The sequence below is a fragment of the Alosa alosa genome, chromosome 13 (genome assembly GCF_017589495.1).
Source record: "Alosa alosa isolate M-15738 ecotype Scorff River chromosome 13, AALO_Geno_1.1, whole genome shotgun sequence".
Taxonomy (NCBI): domain Eukaryota; kingdom Metazoa; phylum Chordata; class Actinopteri; order Clupeiformes; family Clupeidae; genus Alosa; species Alosa alosa.
The window spans coordinates 23,809,443-23,831,696 of NC_063201.1; the positions used below are offsets into that span (position 1 = coordinate 23,809,443).

General features: G+C 46.6%; 2 protein-coding genes across 5 annotated transcripts; both read left to right on the forward strand.

The window, feature by feature from the left end:
* Positions 1 to 42: 42 nt before the first annotated feature.
* On the forward strand, positions 43 to 6,522 carry LOC125305464 (speriolin-like protein). 2 transcript variants are annotated; one of them, XM_048260195.1, is made up of 4 exons: positions 43 to 2,285; positions 2,849 to 3,028; positions 4,059 to 4,240; positions 5,833 to 6,522. In XM_048260195.1, the coding sequence occupies exons 1-4, from the start codon at positions 2,126 to 2,128 to the stop codon at positions 6,163 to 6,165; spliced, it is 855 nt and encodes a 284-aa protein (XP_048116152.1). In that variant the 5' UTR covers positions 43 to 2,125; the 3' UTR covers positions 6,166 to 6,522. The 2 variants fall into 2 exon arrangements, with proteins under 2 accessions (XP_048116152.1, XP_048116153.1); XM_048260196.1 differs by having other exon boundaries at positions 4,122 to 4,240.
* A 36-nt stretch (positions 6,523 to 6,558) lies between these two features.
* On the forward strand, positions 6,559 to 22,165 carry smpd5 (sphingomyelin phosphodiesterase 5). 3 transcript variants are annotated; one of them, XM_048260193.1, is made up of 8 exons: positions 6,559 to 6,773; positions 8,553 to 10,001; positions 10,978 to 11,056; positions 17,476 to 17,616; positions 20,081 to 20,170; positions 20,838 to 20,901; positions 21,313 to 21,472; positions 21,668 to 22,165. In XM_048260193.1, exons 2-8 carry the CDS (start codon positions 8,856 to 8,858, stop codon positions 21,767 to 21,769), a joined length of 1,782 nt encoding a protein of 593 aa, XP_048116150.1. In that variant the 5' UTR covers positions 6,559 to 6,773; positions 8,553 to 8,855; the 3' UTR covers positions 21,770 to 22,165. The 3 variants fall into 3 exon arrangements, with proteins under 3 accessions (XP_048116150.1, XP_048116151.1, XP_048116149.1); XM_048260194.1 differs by lacking the exon at positions 6,559 to 6,773 and adding an exon at positions 6,802 to 7,465; XM_048260192.1 differs by lacking the exon at positions 6,559 to 6,773 and adding an exon at positions 7,509 to 8,199.
* Positions 22,166 to 22,254: the final 89 nt, after the last annotated feature.

The following is a 22,254-nucleotide window of genomic DNA, read 5'->3' on the forward strand; positions in this document are numbered from 1 at the left end:
ACACACACACCACAAACTAACAAGTAAACAATAATAGTGAATAATGTAAGAGGGAAAGCTGGTTTTGAAGAGCTTCTCATCATTATTGGTCTTTAATTATGCAGCATCAGTTATTTAATAGTTATGTGTTTGTTTTCTCCACAGTATTTAATATTTTTTAGTAGGAATTTAATTTATGTATCTCTGAAGATCTCTGTTTTTATTTGTTTCCTGTTGGTCTAGTTTGTTTTGTTTTGTTGTTTCGGATCTGAAACCAAGTCTAGATGCTGTGACACTGCGTGTGTGTGTGCGTGTGTGTGTGTGTGTGTGTGTGTGTGTGTGCGCTCGTGTGCACATACCTATGCAACTTGATGGGAGTTCCAGAGACACTTGACGACAGCTTTTCCCTGGCACAGACATCCAACACACACACACACACACTCTCATACACACAGATATAGACACATATACCGTAGTTCTATAAGGAGCAAGGTCGTGTGTGTGTGTGGGGGGGGTTAGGGGCAGAGCTCTATAGAATTTCTTTAAATTGTATTATGAAGGCCATTTAGATAGCAGAGCCTCAACTGCTGTCGTTTTATAGAGTGTGTGTGGATAATAGGGCAGATTTTCTAAGTTAGTTTTGTGTTGTGTGTCTCGAAGAGTGCTCAGGTTGGGCATCCCAAGGGTGTCTCACGCCCCCCAGTGGCCAGAAAGAGACCTACATAGGGATGGGACAGTCTCACCAGCCTCTCCACCTGACACACACAGACAGGAAGATAAACTCTAGAGAGATTATAGTAGCGTTATAATTTATTTCATGGAAATTAGGGATTTTACACTGTTTGTCGATTTTATACTTGAACATTTTCTTAAGAGAGAAACGTGTCAAGTGGACGTTTTATTTATCGGATGCACAGTGGACTGCATATTCTACTGACACCACTGACAATGTATTTTTACATTCTCATGTTCAGAGGAAATTACCATTTAAGAATGGAATAAAATAAATCTTCCAAACAGGAATAGTGTTGTCTCCTTTTAGCATGTAATGAATAGAGACTGTGTGGAATGGAAGCCTGAACTCTTGCTCACCAGACACACAAACACACACCCCTGGACTTGCCTGGATGCCTTAACTCCTGCTCATAAGACACACACACACCACACCTGTGACATTCTCACAGTCTCAAGATTCAATTGAAGGTTCTAGAACCCTTGCTTTATGACCTAGAATGTCTGCAATCACAACTCCTTTTCATCTTTCTCCCCAAGTTTTTATGTTTTTATTTTTAGTTCTTAGCACACACTTTTGTCTAGAGCAGTGGTTCTCAAACTGTTCTCTAAAGGTTTTTAGTCACAGGTTGCCATTGACATGATGCCTTTGATGTTGACATAGCCTACCTATAAGAGAAGACATTTTCTGCTTCTGCTTCCAATGCCCATCTCACAGCATTTCGAAATTCCGCTTGTTAGAGAGAAGGGGGTCGCGAGACTTGGCCCATGTTTTTGGGCTGGTCGCCAGACAAAACGTTTAAGAACCACTGGTCTAGAGCAACTTACAATGGCATAAAACTCTCTAATATTCAAAGCGAAAAATGTGCTGCTGAGTTTGTGTACTAGCCATACTGCTGAAGTAGGCTAGTCCAGCCTGGTGAGACAGGCCAGGATCTGTCGGGGATGGTAGAGGTTGTGGCATGTGCTTTCAAGATGTATTGCCAAGGGACAGATGATGCGAGCCAGCTTTGGCAGGGTGTGCGTGTATGTTTTACACAAGATCAGATAATGTTAAATGCAATGACATTCTACTGCCGTTCCTAAAGTTTCCATTGTGTTTCCGTGAGCATGATTCAGAATATGATTTAATATCTCTATTTCCGTAGTGGGCCGAGGGCGGCCAAAATAAACCGAATATAAGAGATAAGAATCTACTGCGCCATCGCCTTTGACGTTTAAGAAATCCGGACAGCCACAGTAGTCTAGAAAATATATATCAGTAATTGCCATATTGTTGAAGGGCGTCTGTCTGCGCGGGAGCATAGGCTACGCATGAATTTGACATCATAATGGTGTTGGATTTGAATGGAATTTGAATTTCAGCTCGGACGGGTGTGCGTAAACAGTTTGACGAGTGCGCTCAGGTAAACGGATGGATTCGGAGGAGAGCACCGTGTCGTTACGGCAACAGAACGATCAGCTACGGCAAGAGAATGAGTACCTGAAGCTGACGCTGGGTCTTCTGCGGGAGAATCAGACCCTCCGGTCCAAACTTTACGGCACCGACCCGTCCACTGCCCACGGCCCGCTAGGTGCGTTTACTGATTTTGAGCGGGTTTGGAGAGTTCAGTAATGCAGTAAGCCGCACATTCCGCCAGAGGGCGCTAGATATCTGTGGCTGCACAGACGTGGCCCCTCCAAACCCCAGTAGAAATGGATGGTCAAGCTAGAGAAAGTATTGCACAAAAGTCTCCTGTAGCGGCTGGTATGTGTGCTCAGAGAGATGTTAAGGGTTCATGTTCTAATGGGTAACATGCATACACTTCACCCAATCAACACGTTGATTGCTTCAACAGCATGTATGGGAGGGGTGAATTTGATTGTTGAGCTCAGATCTTACAAACTATTCACCATAATTTAAACTTGACCTTTCCTGTGTAGGGCACAATTACTCAGTTAATCAATTAGTTGAAATCAGCAACAATTACTCAGTTAATTGATTAGTTGAAAGCAAATATTCTGGTAATAAGTTAATCAGTTTGTGTCCATTTTTTAAGAAAATGCTTCAACATTCTTTAATTTCAGCTCCTTAAACTTAAAATATTTTCTGATAAGACAATGATGGAAATGTTTGTACGATGTAAACCCCCTCCAGAAAAGGTCAGTGCTGTGACCTGGGAGGACACGCTGGACGATGGCTGCTTCACCATTGACCTCCTGAAGGCTCCTCACAGGACCTCGTCTCCCTTGGAGACCACCACGGCCAAGAAGTCCGCACTGAAGAGCCCGCACCTGGACAATGACCAGCAGGAGAGCTACCTGCCGCAGGTGAAAGGTCAGAGCTCATGTGGTGGGGGAGTGTGTGTGTGTGTGTGTGTGTGTGTGTGTGTGTGTGTACGTGCGTCTGTGTCTGATGGTGGTGTGTGTTTGTGTGTGTGTGATGGTGGTGTGTGTGTGTGTGATGGTGGTTGATGGTGGTGTGTCGTGTGTGTGGTGGTGGTGTGTGTGTGTGTGAGATGGTGGTGTGTGTGTGTGTATTGTGAATAGTGAATTGTGAATAGCCTACTGTCATACAGTTAATGGGATACTGTGCAGAGTTGGGAAGTTATGGTAGGCCAATTTGGTTGTTGAGTAGCCTGATGGTATGCACAATTTGTACGGCCGTACATCTGCAGGCGCTCCTGGCTGCTACCAGACATAGGTGTAAGTGTGTGTGTGTATGTGTGTGTCTGTAGCTGCTACCAGACATAAGCGTAAGTGTGTGTGTGTATGTGTGTGTCTGTAGATGCCACCTAGGTGTAAGTGTGTGTGTGTGTGTGTGTCTGTAGCTGCTACCAGACATAGGTGTAAGTCTGTTCTGCGAATATCAAGCGGTTGGGCCGTATATCTGAACAGCATAACCAAACATTTGGAATTCCGAACTTAGCCAGCTCTTACACTGCCCCCCTCCTAGTATTTCCAACGGACATCATGTAAATCATGTGTCTGAACGAAGTGAAGAACAGAGATTCTGTTCATGTGCGTGTTCAACTTGTTCAACCACACAGAGATTCTGTTAATGTGCGTCGGTGTCGTTCACACATAATGTCCGCATGTTGGCATCATACCTGAATCACCATTCCACACCATCACACCCGTTTGACAAAGATATGCAGATAGTGCGGAGGAGAAGTCTGAAAGCAGCTTGTGTGTGTCTCTCTCTCTGTATGCATATTCATGCGTGCTGTGTGTCTGTATCTGTGTGTTGTTTATCTGTATGTGTGTCTGTATGTTTGTGTGTGTGTATGTGTGTCTGCATGTGTGTTGTGTGTCTATGTGTATGTGTGTCAGTATGTGTGTTGTGTGTCTATGTGTATGTGTGTCAGTATGTGTGTGTGCATGTGTGCCTGTTTGTGCGTCTGTGTGTGTGTGTGTGTGGTCATACCCAGAGCGGCTGGTCGGTGAGATAGCGTTCCAGCTGGACCGGAGGATTCTGGGTAACGTGTTCCAGGAGCAGCACCGACTCTACGGCTTCACAGTGGCCAACATCCCCGACAAGATCATACAGGTGAGTGTGTGCGTGTGTGTATGTGACCAAGATCACACAGGTGAGTCCGACCCAAAGTATGTGTGTGTGTGTGTGGGGGGGGGACTCAGTCTCACCACCACCCTTTGACTGGCCCCCCAGCCCCCCACTACTTGAACCAGCCCTATGAGGCAATCCCAAAAGTCGTCATGGCATATTTTTTAAAATAGCTTTTTGGAAAATAATAACATGTCTGCATCTGGTATGTTGTTGATTTTTTCAGTTAAAAATTGATATTTAGTTATAAAATTAACTATATTTGCCGAATTTTCATCACCCGACATGCTCAAGATCAAGCAGTGACAGACAATGCACGCGCAGAGAACTGTCAGTGTTCAGGACAGCAAAATGGCTAGCGTTAAACGAAAAGTTGATAGAGTGCAGAGTTTTCAAAGAACAGTGGACGATTATTTTTTTGTTCAGTGTAAGGACCGTGCAGAAGTGTGGCGGTTTTCAAAGAATATAATCTGCGTCGTCACCACGAAACCCGCCACAAAGAGTATGCTAGCTTGCGAGGGCAAGCAAGAGAAGACAGGATTTGGAGGATGAAAGGCGGACTAGCTGCACAACAGAATGTATTCCTTCGCCAAACTCAGGCCTATTTATTTGATCTTTATTAAGTGCTGCATACAATTATTATTAATATTATTATTAATATCAACAGGCCTACCTATAATTTATAATTTTTCACTCATCTTTGCCAGTGTCAATCACCTCAACTAGTGGCAGCCGTGGCCTACTGGTTAGCACTTCGGACTTGTAACCGGAGGGTTGCCGGTTCGAACCCCGACCAGTAGGAACATGTGGGCTGAAGGGCTGAAGTGCCCTTGAGCAAGGCATCTAACCCCTCACTGCACTGGGATTAGTGTGCTTCACCTCACTGTGTGTTCACTAATTCACGGATTGGAATAAATGCAGAGACCAAATTTCCCTCACAGGATCAAAAGAGTACATACTTATACTTACTTAACTAGGCAGATGTTTCTTACCTTGACAGCTTTGATATTATTTTTATTAGAAAATAAATAAATGGAATATCTGTGGTATTTCAAATTAAAACTCGATTACTACTTTTGCAAACCACTAGTAAAGATAAACAAATATGTGCCAGGAATCAAGTGTTAATAGTAGTGTGGATATAGTAGTGGGGATGGCTGTGCCAGGCTAATAATCTCTACTACACAATGAGGCCTGCTGGTGTTCATTTTGGTCTGGGTCATACAATTCTGTTATATAGCTGACCCAGCCCTGGCCCCCCCATCACAGTCAAGCACCCAGTGAACAGCAGCACTCTATGGAGGTTCTTGAAGTAGTCCCAAACTGTGCCCGCACACATATATTTCTTTTTCAGGGCCAAAATGGCCGACCACAGGGCTCAATAGTATTAACACCCAAATAGTTAACACGCAGTTTTAGAGAAACTCGGTATAGCTGTAACTCCCAAGCAGTAAAGAACGAGCTGTTACACTAACTATGCCCGATCTGTCTATTCTGTTAGAATGACAGGGTTTATGTGTGTTTATGTGTCTGTGTGTGTGTGTGTGTGTGTGTGTGTCTGTGTGCTCTCCTGGCAGGTGTGCACCCACCCTGTGAGTGGTAAAGTGGACGAGTCTCTGCGGACGCGTCTGACGGGCCAGTACCATGCGCTGCTCGAGCGGTTGGGCCGTTTTGGCTACAATGCCGGACGCCACGCGTCCTTTGCTGAGTTCATGGTGAACACCTACGGAATCCTGCGGCAGCGGCCGGACCCACGCAGCGCCCAGAACAGTTGCTATGGAAACCCAGCGTCCCTGCAGCGCCTGGTGGTCAACACGGTGCCCTCCACCCTGCTCAAGGACGCCCTGCTGCTGCACACCTGCCTCTGTTACCTGGCCGAGCAGGATGGGAAACCCCTTTTCCTGTGGTAGCCACGCCTCTTCCTGTGGTAGCCACGACTCTTCCTTTGGTGGCCAGACCTCTTCTCGTGAAAACCACACCCTTTATTGGGATAGCCACATCTGTTTCAGTGATAGACATCTTCCAGCAGTGCTGGTTACACCCCCACATAGACATCAAACTTTTACACATGCATTAGCGCATATACTGTAACTGTTGAAATAACTGTTCACACTTACACACACTCTTGCCCTCTCTCTCAGACACACACACAAATTCCTGATCCAACAGTGTTTATTCTTTTGCTCACTCACACTCACTCCCTTTGTAGCATGGCCAGGTGTGAGAGGGGGTTAGAAACCATTCTAATAAAACCTCATCTCAAACCACTTATAGTGTCTTTGATATCCAGGAAATGTGCTGTAAGTAAACTAATTATTATTATTATTATTAGGTAATTACTAATCATACATTCGTAGCTCTTTAACTTGTCACCGACCTTCACTTTAATGTTAGGCCTACTACCTAATGTGCTCTCTGCAAGAAGCTTAGTTACGGCTCCGTGCACGAGCACCAGCGCGCCCCCGCGCCTGTAAGTTGTCTGTCAAACCCAAGGAGGAAACCGCTGGAGCCACGGGAGGTGAGAGAAGTGAACCTGTCAAGAAACTTTAACTGCGTGACGCGTAAACATTGTTCATCACACAATTAGTTGCAATATACAATACTTAATGTCGACTACATTTGAGAAATGTGGAGTCATTAAGCTAACGTGGCTATTACTTGGTAATAGTGTAGCGAGACAGTGAGCTCAGTTTGGGACACGGCAGGTAGAAGTTCTAGCGTTCCCGCAGGTGAGGCTGGTGCCAGACAGGAAGCAGCGAACTGCCGAGAAGTGCTTTCACATTTTTTATTATTTTAGAGGTTGATCTAGCCCGACCCCTTTTGTTTTCACCTTCACAGAATTTAGTTTCGTTTAATGTAGTTTCATTTTGACAGCGGTTTGCAGCCTGCTGTGATGAACAGCTAACCCTCTGACTAACGTTAGCTTAACCGACTAGCACTGAGCCGACTAGGCTACTAGCCAGAGCCCCCAAACTACAGAATGCGAGCGGGAGTGCCAACTTGCTAACGTTACCCGGTTACCCCTCGCTTGAAATTGGGTAAACCGGACAGGATGTTGAGTTTTACCCCGTCCAGATTTCCGCACCGTGTTTAACATGTGGTCAGTCTTTCTGACACGTCACTACTTAGTCAACTGAAACCCGCATATGACGTTACCGGGTAAAATGGATCGCAGCCAGCCATCCGTGGAACTGTGCCGCTCACTAACAGGTAGTCGGTCTGCTCGGCATGGATACATAACATGGACTGGCATTTTGTAACACACACACACACACACACACACACTCTGTTTGTGTTGGGGGCGTTGCAAGCAATCCCCTGCGAAGAAAGCGCAGAGGATGTCACGGCTGCAGTCTGATCCGCCGGCGATAATCAGTCTTTCTTAGCTTCAAAAATTATGCCGTTTTTTCTAAATCTGAGTTACCAGGCAGCACCAAGACATCGACCTCTTTTCTGGCCGCTTACCGCAGCAACGGCGCTGAATTCAGATTTGTAATTTCCGTTGCCTCGGAGCGATTAGAGCGCGCAGATGGTGGCGCCTGGATTAACTCACAGAACAGCAACATTCGCCGCCTTTGTGCCCCCTCTACGACCGCGCCGGTCCCAACCCAAACAATCCACCCTCATGGACACGCGCTGTCCGAACACCAGCCTGCCTGCGTCGCGTTTCTCAGCACCAGTCCGCCGGGAAATGTAAGCTGGAGTATTGATCAGTGAACGCCAGCACTGTGTAGGCTGATGAACACTGCCAGCGTTGTGCAGTAGGGTGACTGGTTGTACTGCGTTGTCTTCGGATTCCCGCTGGTGTTCCCGCCGGACGGCGCATGGATGAATGGAAGGCAAGGCACGGTCAGCTCTGTCTGTGTTTAAATGTAGCGTATAGTTAGACTGCGTTCCGCTGCCCTATGGCTGGCTGGTTGGATTCTGATGGCTCGTTTTTAACGGTGAGAGACTCGGTGACCCACTTCATGGTCGCTTAATATTGTATCTGTGTCAGTCCGTCCGTCAGCGGGCGGGGAATTTGTGGTCAGATTTTGGGCTTTAAAATGGTCCAGTTTTATGGTTGTAGCCTACGAGCGGCACCAGAGCAGAGTCCGCCAGCATGGAGAAGAAAAGACATAGCTACTGCAACAACACATTATGTGTTATGTGTGTGAAGATTAGATCCACTCTAGTTATGTAGTGTTGTAGGTATTCAAACTAGTGCCAGAGAAAATGATGCAGAATATTTAATATTTTAATACTTCCTGCAGCTGCCACAAGATAAACGTGTGTGTGGTGTGTTTGAATTTTTCAGGTCACCTGATGGGTACCCACCCACCCAGCTGGAGAAGAGTGTGTTGAGAGTGTGTGTGTGTGTGTGTGAAGGTGTTTCATGTGAGAGTGATTTGGAGGTCTTGTGTGTGGGAATGTATGTAGGGGTGCCTGCTGTGTGCGTTTGTCCCCTGTGTGTATGAGTGTGTGCATGTTTTGTTTTTCTGCCTAGGCTTCTAATCATGTGTGTGTGTATGTAGGAGAGTTCACTGGTGTGTGTGTGTGTGTGTGTCTGTGTATCCCCTATCTGTGTGTGTATTTCCTGTGTGTGTGTGTGTGTGTGGTCATGGCGCTGCGTGAGTCTGCGTTCTCCAGCACGTGTGTGAGCGGTCTGCACGCGGTCGGATGGGCACTGGTGTTCCCCAGCTTCTGGTTCCTGGACCGCCTGCTGGCGGGCTGCAAGTCCACGACGTGTGAGCGCCGTGCGCGGCGGGATCAGGAGTGCTATCTGCACCCGCTGCTCGTGTTCTTCGGCTCACTCCTCTTCCTCACGCTCTTCCTCGTCTGGGCGCCGCTGGCGCTGCTGGGCTTCCTGCTCTGGGCTCCGCTGCAGGCCGCCCGCCGGCCCTTCCGCTACCACCGGGGGGAGCCAACGCTGCGCGGGGCCGAGCGCAACGGCACGTGGCGGGACGCGGGACGCGTGTCGCTGGGCTTCGCCACAGCCAACCTGTGCCTGCTGCCGGACAGTCTGGCGCGCTTCAACAACCTGGGCGAGACGCAGCGACGCGCGGCGGCCATCGGGGGCAGCATCGTGCAGGGCGTCACACGGCCGCACATCCGCATCTACGTGGACTCGCCCAGCAGCTGCGGAACCCTCAGCCCGTCCAGCAGCCTGCTTACCTCCCACAATGCACCGGGGGGCTCCTACGGCGCCACGCAGACTCAGGCCCCGCCCCCCGCCGCCGCCGCTGACCCCTCGTCCACTTCCTCCGAGGAGGAGAACCCGCCGCAGGAGGACGTCGCCCCCACGCCTCCCTCACCCGGCAGCGGCTCAGCTGTCATGGCGCCCTGCTACGACGACCCCGTCGCCAACAGCAACCAGAAGGTGGGTTCGGACATGGGCGGCGACGTTGGCAGCAAACGACGGCACCCGCCCCGCGCTCTGGGCCGGTCGGGGGCAACGCGAGCGGATGCCGACGTTCCGATGGAGGTGTCGCCCATGTTCCCTGCGGGCGTGGACCTGCTGTGCTTGCAGGAGGTGTTTGACAAGCGTGCGGCGGAGACTCTGCGGCGCTCACTAGCGCCCCTCTATGGCCACGTGCTGTACGACGTGGGCATGTACGCGTGCGCGCCCGGCTGCGGCTCCTTTAAGTTCTTCAACAGCGGCCTGTTCCTGGCCAGCCAACACCCCCTGCTGGACGCACAGTACCACTGCTTCCCCAACGCACGAGGGGAGGACGCACTTGCCGCCAAGGGACTGCTGTGTGTCAAGGTGCTCACGCACACTTACACACACACTCGTGTACACAGACACACATACTCATGCACACACACAATTTGGGGAAAATATCTAATTGAGATTGCGACAAATATTGCGAATTGATTCAGTTCAATATTCCAAATGTCTCTTAAGTTCTGCCGCTTCTGATTGGTGAGCATGCTTAGTGCATGAGAAGCACCACTCTCCTGATTGACTGTGAAGCTCACCAATCAGAAGTGCGGTGCTTCTCATGCGCTAGGCATGCTCACCAATCAGAAGCGGCACAGTCAAGGAGGATGACTTGAATATAATAATCATAATTGAAACCAAATTAACTGTCTACGGGTATTTGAAGGCTTTGTGATTAGATAATTGCAGTTCAGACTGCGATTGTGATAACTGTGCAGCCCTAACACACACACACACACTCATGCACACACACATTCATGCAACACACACACACACACACACACACACACACACACACACACACACAGACAGACAGACAGACACTCATGCACAAGTGTAAGCACACACACATTCATGTACACACACACATCGTATCTGCATTCATATCTGTATCGGTAGATACAGACACACACACTCATGTACATAAACACATTCAATCATGCACACACACATTCATGCACATACATACACATGCACACACACACACACACTTGTGCACAAGCAGAGACATACGCAGACACAATCACTCATGCACGCGCACACACACACACTCATGTAGACATACACAGAAACATACACACACTCCTACACATACAGACACGGCCACTTAGACACAGTCACTCATACTCATTCAAACACACACATACACACGCACTTAGATCACACATACTGTAGTAGGCTCACAAACACATTGGCGCGCGCACACACACGCTCAGGCTCTCACTTAATGAGAAGAACTCACCAATTCATGCTCTGTTGCTATATACTGGAGAAATGACTGTGTGTGTGTGTGCTTCAGGTGCAAATACAGCTTCCTGACCAAGGGAATCAAAGGATGGTGGGCTACTTCAACTGCACTCATCTTCATGCTCCTGAAGGTACACACACACACACACACACACACTTGCACTTACATACATACATACATAATCACACGTGCACAATCACACACAGCACTTCCAAACAGTGCTGAGCTCAGGACCCTAATGACGTTCCTGTAACTCTGGTTCCTCTGTGGTTCCTCTAGCTGTGGTTCCTGTAACTCTGGTTCCTCTAGCTGTGGTTCCTGTAACTCTGGTTCCTCTAGCTGTGGTTCATGTAACTCTGGTTCGTCTGTGGTTCCTGTAACTCTGGTTCCTCTAGCTGTGGTTCCTGTAACTCTGGTTCCTCTGTGATTTCTCTAGCTGTAGTTAATCGATAATTATGTTATCGACTTATCTTACCATATATTAAACTATCCTATCAACAATAACTTTTGCAGATCTCGATATTGCCCGATTGTTTTTATTGCATTAAAATGCATTTATATCATTAGTTTTCAACATATTTGTTGTATTTAAAATGGTGCAACAACTAGCCTGAAGGCAGGAGAGTATGCAGATACATTTTTCGGCAGCACAACCTGTATCCATAACAACCGTAACCTGTATCCATAACAACCGTAACCTGTATCCATAAAAACTGTAACCTGTATCCATAATAACCGTAACCTGTATCCGTAACAACCATAACCTGTATCCATAAGGGTTTGAAATAGTACCTCTGCGTCCTGCAAATCTGCAGCAAAGACCGGTTTATTTCTCTATCTAAATAACAATTACTAATAATGTACTGTATAAAAATTCTGTTGTTGGTAATCTAATTTGGCATTTGGACACATACAATCATACGTTTTCATAAATAGCCTGTGCATTTTTAGCCTCTGACAGGAGCAAGGAAGCATTATACAATTATCATTCTGAAGTGATACACTAACTTATCTAAAACATCACCATCACATCAGGTCTGAGCTGGGAACAAAAATCTGCAGTTGTAGGTGGGGAAAGACTTTGCAATAAGCCCATTTCAGTGTCCTGGTGTCTGACCTCACTGATGTTAATGATCCTTAATTATGACCACTGCTAGCCAAGCGATCATATAGGGATTGTCAAAGTTTTTTTTTTTTTCCCGTCATCTACTTCCTGAATTTTTGGTCAACCATATCCGGGACCGAACCACGGGGCACATGAAATTTGGTGGGTATGTAGCCCCACTAGACTTTTTACGGAAAAATTTTGTTTTGGTCCCGGGGCCACTCCCCACCGCTGGGCCCCGAAACCCAAAAAATGCAGTTTTTCCTAAATAACTACCTGAACCGTGGCACCGAGGATGAAGAAATTTTTATGGTATGTTGGTCTCAAGGGCCCACATCAACCTAGCGGAAATCACTCATTTGTGATTTCCACCCCCCGGTGGAAATGAAAATCATTCTGCTTTAATCAGCCCTCTCTTCAGTTAAGATGTTCAAAACTGCACCAAATTTTATGTATGATTAACCTGACATTCTCTGGGGGGTATGCCAAGTTTAAGTAGAATTTCATCCATGGGGGGTCTAAAAAATTAAGTTATGTGTACATTTAGTGACTGTACACTCATTGGTCTGTAGATGGTGGGGTGGTGCACACATATACACTTAATAACACACACATACACACACAGGTACCTTTATACCATCAGTATCTGCAATTACAATGGCGATACATAATTACAAATTCAGTAGGATTAAAGGAAAACCAAATATTATAATAATAATTTGGCTGTATTTCCAGTATTACGCCACATAGTCGTTTGTCCACCAGATGGCTTATCATTGCAGTGAGACGTCATTTTGTTGGAAGTTAATCTAAAGTGGGTTGGAAAAGACACCACGCTTCCTACAAGGACAAGACTGTAGTTTACCGCTGAGAACGCCTAATAAGGGTAGGATGATTTCTGCATGACATGTAATTCCCATTTCTTCTTGAAGCGAAAATAAATCTGCGAACGTTTATCGGACATGCTTGGTTTTACTGCAGGTAGGCTCGTTAATCTTAAATTATATCAATAGCCTAGAGTAGGTAAAATAATGTTACCTTAGCATTGGTTGAGTGATAGAGGTCAATTTGATTATTGATGTATTTGTAGAAAACCATAAATGCGGTTATAGGCTACCAAGAACATTGATAACAGCACTAATTGCATCTTTAGACTGTCATCAGCTTATAACCATAACCTAGGCTACTAACAGGAGCTAAGTGAGTTACCCACACACGCTAAGCTTATGTGATGGTTTTCTAATGGAAAATATAGGCTACCTGAAAGATAACCTGATGATGCATCCTAAACACTGGGCTGGGACATTTAGCTCAAAGTCTCAAAAAAGCATCTGAGTCAACGTTCATTCCCAAACACCCATATAGGCTACTTCAATCCTCTATTTTCAAAGGTGATTCAATGTAAGGAAGAGCATGGCTCAAAGTAAAGTAAACTAGGACTGAACTACATAAATTCGTCAAAGTGAATAATTTGTGTCAACTTCGCCCGCGAATGTAGATTTATTAACGCATCCGCGATCTACATCTCCATTTAAACCAAATGAGCGACGTTGAGAGATGTATTCAGGGCAGGGCTGTACCTACACATATTTGTTGCACGTTCTACAAAAATCATTCTTTACGATGGATGATTTAGTACCAACGTTACACCGGTCCAATACAGTTTTGCCTATGGCTAGACCGCGAGACTGAGACGTTTTTTGTTTGTTGAAGCGCGTGTTTAGGTGTGAGAGGGGAGTCGATGTGCTTTGATTCCAGCTTGGTAGTAGTAGTCTGCGATTAAAAAACACGTGTGTGTGAAGTATCCAAACAATGATAACGCTTTCATTATGGCTGCTTTAGCCATAGACCTTGAGCTACTGTACAGTGGGTTGGGTTCCATTTAGAAGTGTCGCTTTCCGTGATTCACACAGCTGCATGAAATGTATTACTACTGATGTGGATATCTCAATTGCAAAATTAAACAATATTTCTATCGGGCGCCTACAATGGACTAGGCTGGGTGAACTCAGCCTGATCTGCCGGCGATTCCTTTTCGATTTCTTAAAAGATTGAGCTTGGTCTAACCATGGACCTAGTTGCAAAATGCAAGGGAACATGTATCAGCATATTATTTGCACAAACAATAACGGACAGTAGCTCTTCATCTTGGCCCGTTAAAATGTGTATGAACAGTCCAGCAACGCATTTCATGAAGGCCCTTTTGGACATGTCAGTTACTTGCACCACTGGGTAAAACGGCATTTTGTTTTAGACTACTGGTATTTCATTTGTGCATTGACAATAAAGCGGAATATCATATGAACTAGATGACTAAACTTATGCATATGTAGAAGAAGAAACATTCACAAAAATCCATGACATGACCGCTCTTCTTGATAGCTGTTGAAAACTGCATGGAACTGACAGGGATTGTTTTGTTTAATAATAAGTAAATAAATACATTATGCTGCTACCTTCTGCTTTTCCCAAATACAACGAGCCTAAAGGGTGTACCTTTCATCAGTCCAGTTGCAATGGATGGACTGTGATGAACTGGGCCTACTTGTGATTGTTTAGATATTTTAAAGGTTTTATAACAATGCTACAAATTTTTTGGCAAGTGCTACAAATCTATTCACCTTTGCAACGCCAGTAGGCTACTTTGTGTGCGGCCCGCAAACACACATTCCAAACAAGCATACACAAAGTCAAAGTCAAAGTCAGCTTTATTGTCAATTTCTTCACATGTTCCAGACATACAAAGAGATCAAATTACGTTTCTCACTATCCCACGGTGAAGACAAGACATATTTTACCAATTTAAGTCCACAGACAAACATAACATTCAAGTAAACAAAAAAGTAAGTAAATAAGTAAATAAGAGGGCACATATAATAATGAAAAATAAGAGCAGCAAAATTTGGTTGAAATTGTGCATAGATAGTCAATAAAATACTAGTGCAAAGTCAGGCCAATAAAAAGGCTTGGGTAGTTCTGTTTGACCTAAGTAATAAAGAAAGTGGCATAGTGGTGCAAAGTTATGTAAGAGCAGCAGAAGTGTTGTGTTTTCAGGACAACAACACCAAGTTGTAAAGTGTACAAGTGTGCAAGTGTGCAAGTGGGAGAGTGCAGGTGGCCATTGTGGGTCCAATGTCCAGGATGTTATGTAGCTGAGGGTGGAGGGGGAGAGGAGGGAGAGAGTTCAGCATCCTTACAGCTTGGTGTATGAAGCTGTTGGTGAGTCTGGTAGTGCGGGGGCGCAGGCTTCTGTACCTCTTCCCAGAGGGCAGTAGATCAAACAGATTGTGAGCTGGGTGACTTGCATCACTCACAATTTTGGTCGCCTTCTATGGGTGAGGTGGGTGGTGTAAATGTCCTTCAGGGGGGGGGGAGTGAAGCACCAATGATCCTTCCAGCTGTGTTCACTGCGCGCTGCAGGGCTTTCCTGTTGTATTCAGTGCAGCTTCCGCCACACAGCGATATAGCTGGAGGGATGCTCTCAATGGTGCCTCGGTAGAATGTGGTCATGATGGCTGGTGGAGCACTTGCTCGCCTGAGTTTCACTTGGGAAGTACAGAAGGCGCTGAGCTCTCTTCGCCAGTGATGCAGTGTTGGTGGTCCAGGAGAGGTCTTCACTGATGTGCACCCCCAGGAATTTGGTGCTGCTTTCGCTCTCTCCACCACAGCACCGTCGATGGTCAGTGGCAGGTGTTGGGTGTGACCTCTCCGGAAGTCAACAACAATCTCTTTGGTCTTGCTGACGCTCAGCAGGAGGTTGTTGTCCCTGCACCACGGGTCAGATGGTCGACCTCCAACCTGTATTGAGTCTCGTCGCCCTTGGTGATGAGACCCACCAGAGTTGTGTCGTCAGCAAATTTCACTATGTGATTGTTGCTGTAGGTTGCAGTGCAGTCATGCGTCAGCAGGGTGAAGAGCAGCGGACTGAGCACGCACATTGGGGGGCCCCTGTGCTCAGTGTGATGCTGCTTGAGGTATTGTTGCCAACACGCATCTACTTGGGGCCTCTGACAGAGGAAGTCCAGTAGCCAGTTGCAGAGGTAGGTACTGAGTCCCAGTTTGTCAAGTTTGCAGATGAGTTGTCGTGGTATTATGGTGTTGAATGCAGAACTGAAGTCTATAAACAGCAATCTCACATATGAGCCTCTTTTTTCCAGGTGGGTGAGGGCTGGGTGGAGGGCAGAGCAGATTGCATCCTCTGTAGACCGCTTTGGCTCGGTATGCAAACTGAAGGGGTCCAGGGTGGGGGAGAATGGCTTTGATATGTGACATGACAAGCCGCTCAAAGCACTTCATGATGATGGGTGTCAGTGCCACAGGGCGGTAGTCATTGAAGCAGGATGGAGCAGTTTTCTCGCACAGGTATGATGGTGGCAGCTTTGAAACATGATGGGACGATGGCTTTGCTTCAGGGAAGTGTTAAAGATGTCTGTGAAGACATCCTTAAGCTCCCCTGGGCGCAGTCCTTCAGCCGCACCACGACCTGGGATGTTGTCTGGACCTGTTGCCTTACGGGTGTTGATAGCAGCAAGTGTCCTCTTCACGCTGTCGGCAGAGAGGCACAGGGGCTGCTCATGTAGAGGGGATGGGTCTTCTGTGGGCAGGTGCTGTTTTGTGCTTCCAAAGCCCGAGCAAAGAAGCGGTTCAGGTTGTTGAGCAGAGGGATGTTGCTCTCACAGCTCTGTGGCTGGGGCTTGTAGTCCGTGAGGGCCTGAATGCCCTGCCATAGGCTTTGTGCGTTCCTGCTGTCTTTGAAGTGGGTGGTTATCTTGTGAGTGTATTCCTTTTTTGCTTCCTTGATGCCACGGGACAGGTTGGCTCTCGCTGTTTTCTCGCTGAAACAAAAGTTTCAAGAGTTGGGGATGGAGTAGAAGATGGAGACAAATTCATTGATATGATTTATATTCGCGGAATGGATGTACAGGACTGAGCGGCGGTCATATTTTGTACCGCTATGCGGTACATCTAGTTGTTAAAATGTCTTCCTGTTTCTGTGGACTGTGCTGTTCCAGAGGAAGTTGGTTTATACAGTGGCAGTGACATCTTGTGAAATGGACTGATTACATTGATGTGTAGATATCATAAAATGGTCTAAATTGACAATGATATTGTTATTATCACTGATATAGTTTATAGTTATTTTTTTGGAAAAGTGAAAAGTGTGTGGAGAGGGGGCGGAGCCAGATAGATGTCAATTCCCGAAAATGAGGAAGCAGAAGTTACATTTGAGCCATTTCAAAGCCATTAGGGGATTTGTTTTCATGAAAAGAAATAATAGAACACACGCATGCATGCATGCACGCACACACACACACACACACACACACGCTCTTCATGCTGGGGAGTGCGGCTTGTTGTGGAGATCTGCCAGCCATCACTGGAGGGGAGTGGTCTGACGAGTTTGATCCAATTCAGATGGAAATGTGTGTGTCTGTGTGTTCTAGGTGATGGGGCGGTGCGGTACGAGCAGTTGAACATGGTGTTGAAGTGGATTGATGAGTTCCAGGAAGCTCACAGTGAAGAGGGTGAGATGGTGCTGTTTGATGTCCTATGTGGAGACTTCAACTTCGACAACTGCTCTCCTGGTGAGTGCTAATTTCCAACAAATGAAAATTCATTCCGCTGCTGCTGCCTTCAAACAAAAATGTCTCATTCGAATACCATGCTATCACAGTGATCGCCCCAGCTAAACTCTATGTGTTGGGTCATTTACCGCCTACCAGGCCAACTAGGCGACTTTATGGACGAGCTGGACACTCTGCTGTCCTCCATCCCTGAGCATGACTGTCCGCTACTCGTCCTTGGCGATATGAACATCCACTTAGACGCCCCAGGTTCAGCGGACTTTATGGCCCCGATCCACTCTTTTGACCTCAAAGTGGTTCGCAGCCCACCTACTCACAAAGCTGGCAAAAGAGCTTGATTTGTTCCTCACTCGGTTCCTACCTCTCCATCTTTCTAACCACTTCTTCATCCGGTTCAACGTCAGCCTGACAGAACAACCTCCAGCTCCTCAGCCGACGGTTACGTTCCACCACAACACTGTGGTCGCCTTCGGTCTACCTTCACTTCCTCTCTGGAGGTTAATGATGCCACAGACTCGCTCTGCTCCACACTGAGCTCATGTCTGGATGAGCTGTGCCCTCTTACTACAAGGCCAGTTCGATCCAAACACTCTCACCCATGGCTAAATTATACCCTCCAATCGCAGCGCACCAACTCAGAGCCGCACAGAGAAAATGGCACAAATCTAAACTAACTGATGACCTCAAAAAATACCAGACACTCCTATCCTGCTTTTGAGAAGCATCACTGCTGCTAAGATGGCTTTCTACAATGCCAAAATCAACAGTGTCACAGACAGCCGGAAACTTTTCTCAACCCTCAAATCGCTACTCAATCCTCAAATCACTACTCAACCCTCATTTCCGAATTCGCGCCTCTCTCCGAGAGTGAGGTATCTAGACTCCTGACATGTAGCTGTCCTACCACATGCTCATTGGACCCTATACCTACACTGTACGAGCCTACTTCAGTCCATCAGCCCGACCATCACACCAGCTATCACACATGTGATCAATACTTGGCTAACCTCTGACACGTTTCCAACAGCATTCAAAATGGCCCGGGTAACACCGTTACTTAAGAAAACTTCTCTCAACCCTACTCAAGATGAGAACTACCGCCTTGTCTCACTCCTGCCTTTCCTATCCAAAGGCATTGAATGAGCAGTCTCTGAATTCCTTTCACAGAACAACCTTCTTGATCCAAACCAATCTGAGTTCAAGAGCGGCCACTCAACCAACGTAACAGAAGCCTTAAAGTAAGCCAGTGCGACCGCACGGTCATCAGTACTCATTCTGCTTGACTTATCAGCTGCCTTCGACACGGTCAGTCACCGCATCCTTCCCTCTATACTCTCAAACAAGGGAATCTCCGGCTCTGCTCTCTCCTGGTTTGAACAGTCATTAGTACTCATTCTGCTCAACTTCCCTCCCTCTCTGACATCTACAACACCCACTGTCTGTGCAAAGCCACAAGCGTTGTTAAGGACACAGCACACGCGTCCCATGCACTCTTCTCCTTACTGCCATCAGGTAGAAGGTACCGCAGTATAACTGCCCACACCTCCAGAATGGGGAAGAGCTGTTGAACAACAAAACATGATGCAAATTTTTCACACTGAACTGAAATGCACTCCTGCACTTTTTCTCTGCTGCTAAATTCTATATACCGTAGAGCTGTAACGATATGCATATCGAAACCGAAATCGCGACACTTATATCCACGAACCTGTGTCGTGGTGTGAGAAGGCAGAATCGTGAGACACCCCTTCTAATCTTTTACCGGTACACTACTGTAACGCCCTCCTGACAGGTCTCCCAGCCTGCAGTGAAACCCCTTCAGATGATCCAGAACGCAGCGGCGTGTCCTAGTCTTCAACCAACCCAAAAGGGCACCTATTTGAATGCCCTCATATGCTGCCTCCCGACTGTTGCGCTCCTCAGACGAACAACGTTCGTACAGTAGCTCTGCCACCGGTACGCTCAGGCCAATCCAAACTTTTTTCATCTGTTGTTCCTCGTTGGTGGAACGCTCTACCAGTTCCTACTAGAGCAGGGACCTCCCTCTCCATCTTCAAAAAACTTGTAGCACTACTTACAACTAGTCTTGCTGATCCTAGCACTTACACTTGACTAGAACTGACACTTGAATGTATAAAAACAGCACTCACTGATGCACTTGTTCTTATTGTACTTTACCATTTAAAATGTTCTAGAATTGTTGAGAGAATTGTTTTAAAAAGCTTTAAACTGTTTACCATGTTGTAAGTCGCTTTGGTTAAAAATGCGTCAGCCAAATGTAATGTAAATGGTGTGTGTTGGTTTGTGAGATAATGCTGTTTGATGTCCTATGTGGAGACTTCCACAAGAAGACTCCAAGACTCCAACTTCGACAACTGCTCTCCTGTTAAATGTGTGTGTTAGATGAGGTTCTGCATCACAGTGTGTTTAATTAGGTGTGTGTGTGTGTGTGTGTGTGTGTTAGATGACGTCCTGGAACAGAAGCACAGTGTGTTTAATCAGTACCGGGACCCGTGCAGAGTTGGACCGGGCCAGGACAAGCCCTGGGTCATCGGTAAGTGTCACCATGGCAACAAGCTGCCCGAAGCTGCCAAACATTTTAGAAGATCAGCTGCCGGTTGCACCTGCCAAGTGTGAGTTTGATAGTAAGTTTAGGTGTAACGTGTGTCTTAATCCTTACGTTGAAACTAACTAGATTTAAACTAGCGCTGCATTCTTTTTCTGTTGCACCATTGCTACTTAAAGGATAATTCCGATATTTAGCACTTTGAGTCCCCTTTCTGGTTTGTTTTGGATGAACTGGAGTGGTGGACACCGAAATTTTGACGATTGGTCCTGTCTCGACTTTTCTGACTCATTTTGAATCGTCTTCACTGCTTCAAAGTGGCTGCCTATGGGCATTACATGCACAAACATGTCTTTAAAACTGTGAAACTCACCGAGTAGTAGCTCCTAAACCCGACTAACTGCCAGTTTGCGTTGGAACTAAGCTAAGATGGAACTTTAGTTCAACTGATGCAATCGGTTGCTGGTCATAGTCATGAAGCGTATGAAAACTGTTTCTGTTCTGCTGGTGGAACATAGAACCATGTCTATGGAACCCACTGAAGACACAAGACTGTTGTCATAGGGATGAAACACAGAAGATAGCACGTCTCCATTCAGTGTAAGAGGTCACGTCATAGTCAGGAGATGTTTTGATATTTCTGATGTTTGTTCAGGCACTCTCCTTGAACAGCCCACTCTCTATGATGAGGAGGTGAGGACCCCAGACAGCCTCCAGAGGTAAGGGCCCAAGCACCATCTCTCTCTCTCTCACACACACACACACACACACACACAAGCCGTGGCCTACTGGTTAGGACTGGTTTCGGACTTGTAACCGGAGGGTTGCCGGTTCGAACCCCGACCAGTAGGGACGGCTGAAGTGCCCTTGAGCAAGGCACCTAACCCCTCACTGCTCCCCGAGCGCCGCTGTTGTTGCAGGCAGCTCACTGCACCGGGATTAGTGCGTGCTTCACCTCACTGTGTGTTCACTGTGTGCTGAGTGTGTTTCATTGGGATAAATGCAGAGACCAAATTTCCCTCACGGGATCAAAAGAGTATATATACTTACTTACACACATATATTGCCTGTTCCTTTTCTTGCAGACCTCTACTAAACACTGTGTGTGTGTGTGTGTGCGTGTGTTGCAGGACACTGGAGCGAGAGGACCTGAGGAAGCAGTACCTCAGTCCGCCTGTGGCGCAGGGGGGCGCAGCCGTCACCTGCCTTGAGGACGGGAGACCCTGGATTGGCCGCCGACTAGACTATGTGCTCTACAGGGAGAGCACCACTGCCAAGAACACACACGCGGTGAGGGCAACACACACACACACACTACAGGGAAAGAACAACCGCCAAGAACACACACAGAGATATATATACATATATATATATATACATACACACATACACACACACACTCTACAGGGAGAGCACCACTACAAAGAACACACAGTTTGCAGTATGCTAACTTGTCTCTCTCTCTTTTGTCCTCTCTCACTGCAGGAGGTGGAGGAGTTCACCTATGTGACACAGCTTGCTGGTCTGACGGACCACATCCCAGTGGGGCTGAGGCTGGGCGTGTGTCTGCCCACAGACGAGCACTGATCCTGGGGCCCATGCTGCACAGAGGCCCCTGGGCCTGCTGGAGCAACGGAGACAAGGGAGCCACTAAAACCAACAAACAAAATAAACGAACACACAAGGCTTCTGAGCGGAACACACTCTGCGCTGGGCCAAACTACACTACCTATGCAAACAGACTGACCACAGGGAGACTGTGAGCTGACCACACAGTGCCCTGTGCTGACTGCAAAAGGATAACAGGAACGCAAACACATTAAAATAAGCATCACCGTTTACAGTGAGAGAGGAATAACGAGCAGTTGAATCCAAATGTGATGATCGTGAGCTTAATGCATGCTGTTATGGGTCCAGTAATGTCAATTCACAACAATTATGTTTTAGAAGAAGAGTTTTTTTTTTTTTTTTTTTTTTTTTTTTTTTTTTTTTTGCAAAATGGTCTTGAAAATAAATTTTAATATTACATTGGACTGTGTGTATTTGTTTATGGATCGGTATTTAAACACAGC

Bases quoted from the DNA above. Each gene is read 5' to 3' on its own strand.
- LOC125305464 (XM_048260195.1), top strand. From the start codon at position 2,126: ATGGATTCGGAGGAGAGCACCGTGTCGTTACGGCAACAGAACGATCAG. The intron at 3,029-4,058 runs GTCAGAGCTCAT...TATGTGTGTCAG, and splicing joins CTACCTGCCGCAGGTGAAAG to TATGTGTGTGTGCATGTGTG. The intron at 4,241-5,832 runs GTGAGTGTGTGC...CTCTCCTGGCAG, and splicing joins TCCCCGACAAGATCATACAG to GTGTGCACCCACCCTGTGAG.
- smpd5 (XM_048260193.1), top strand. From the start codon at position 8,856: ATGGCGCTGCGTGAGTCTGCGTTCTCCAGCACGTGTGTGAGCGGTCTG. The intron at 11,057-17,475 runs GTACACACACAC...TGTGTGTTCTAG, and splicing joins TCATCTTCATGCTCCTGAAG to GTGATGGGGCGGTGCGGTAC. The intron at 21,473-21,667 runs GTGAGGGCAACA...CTCTCACTGCAG, and splicing joins CTGCCAAGAACACACACGCG to GAGGTGGAGGAGTTCACCTA.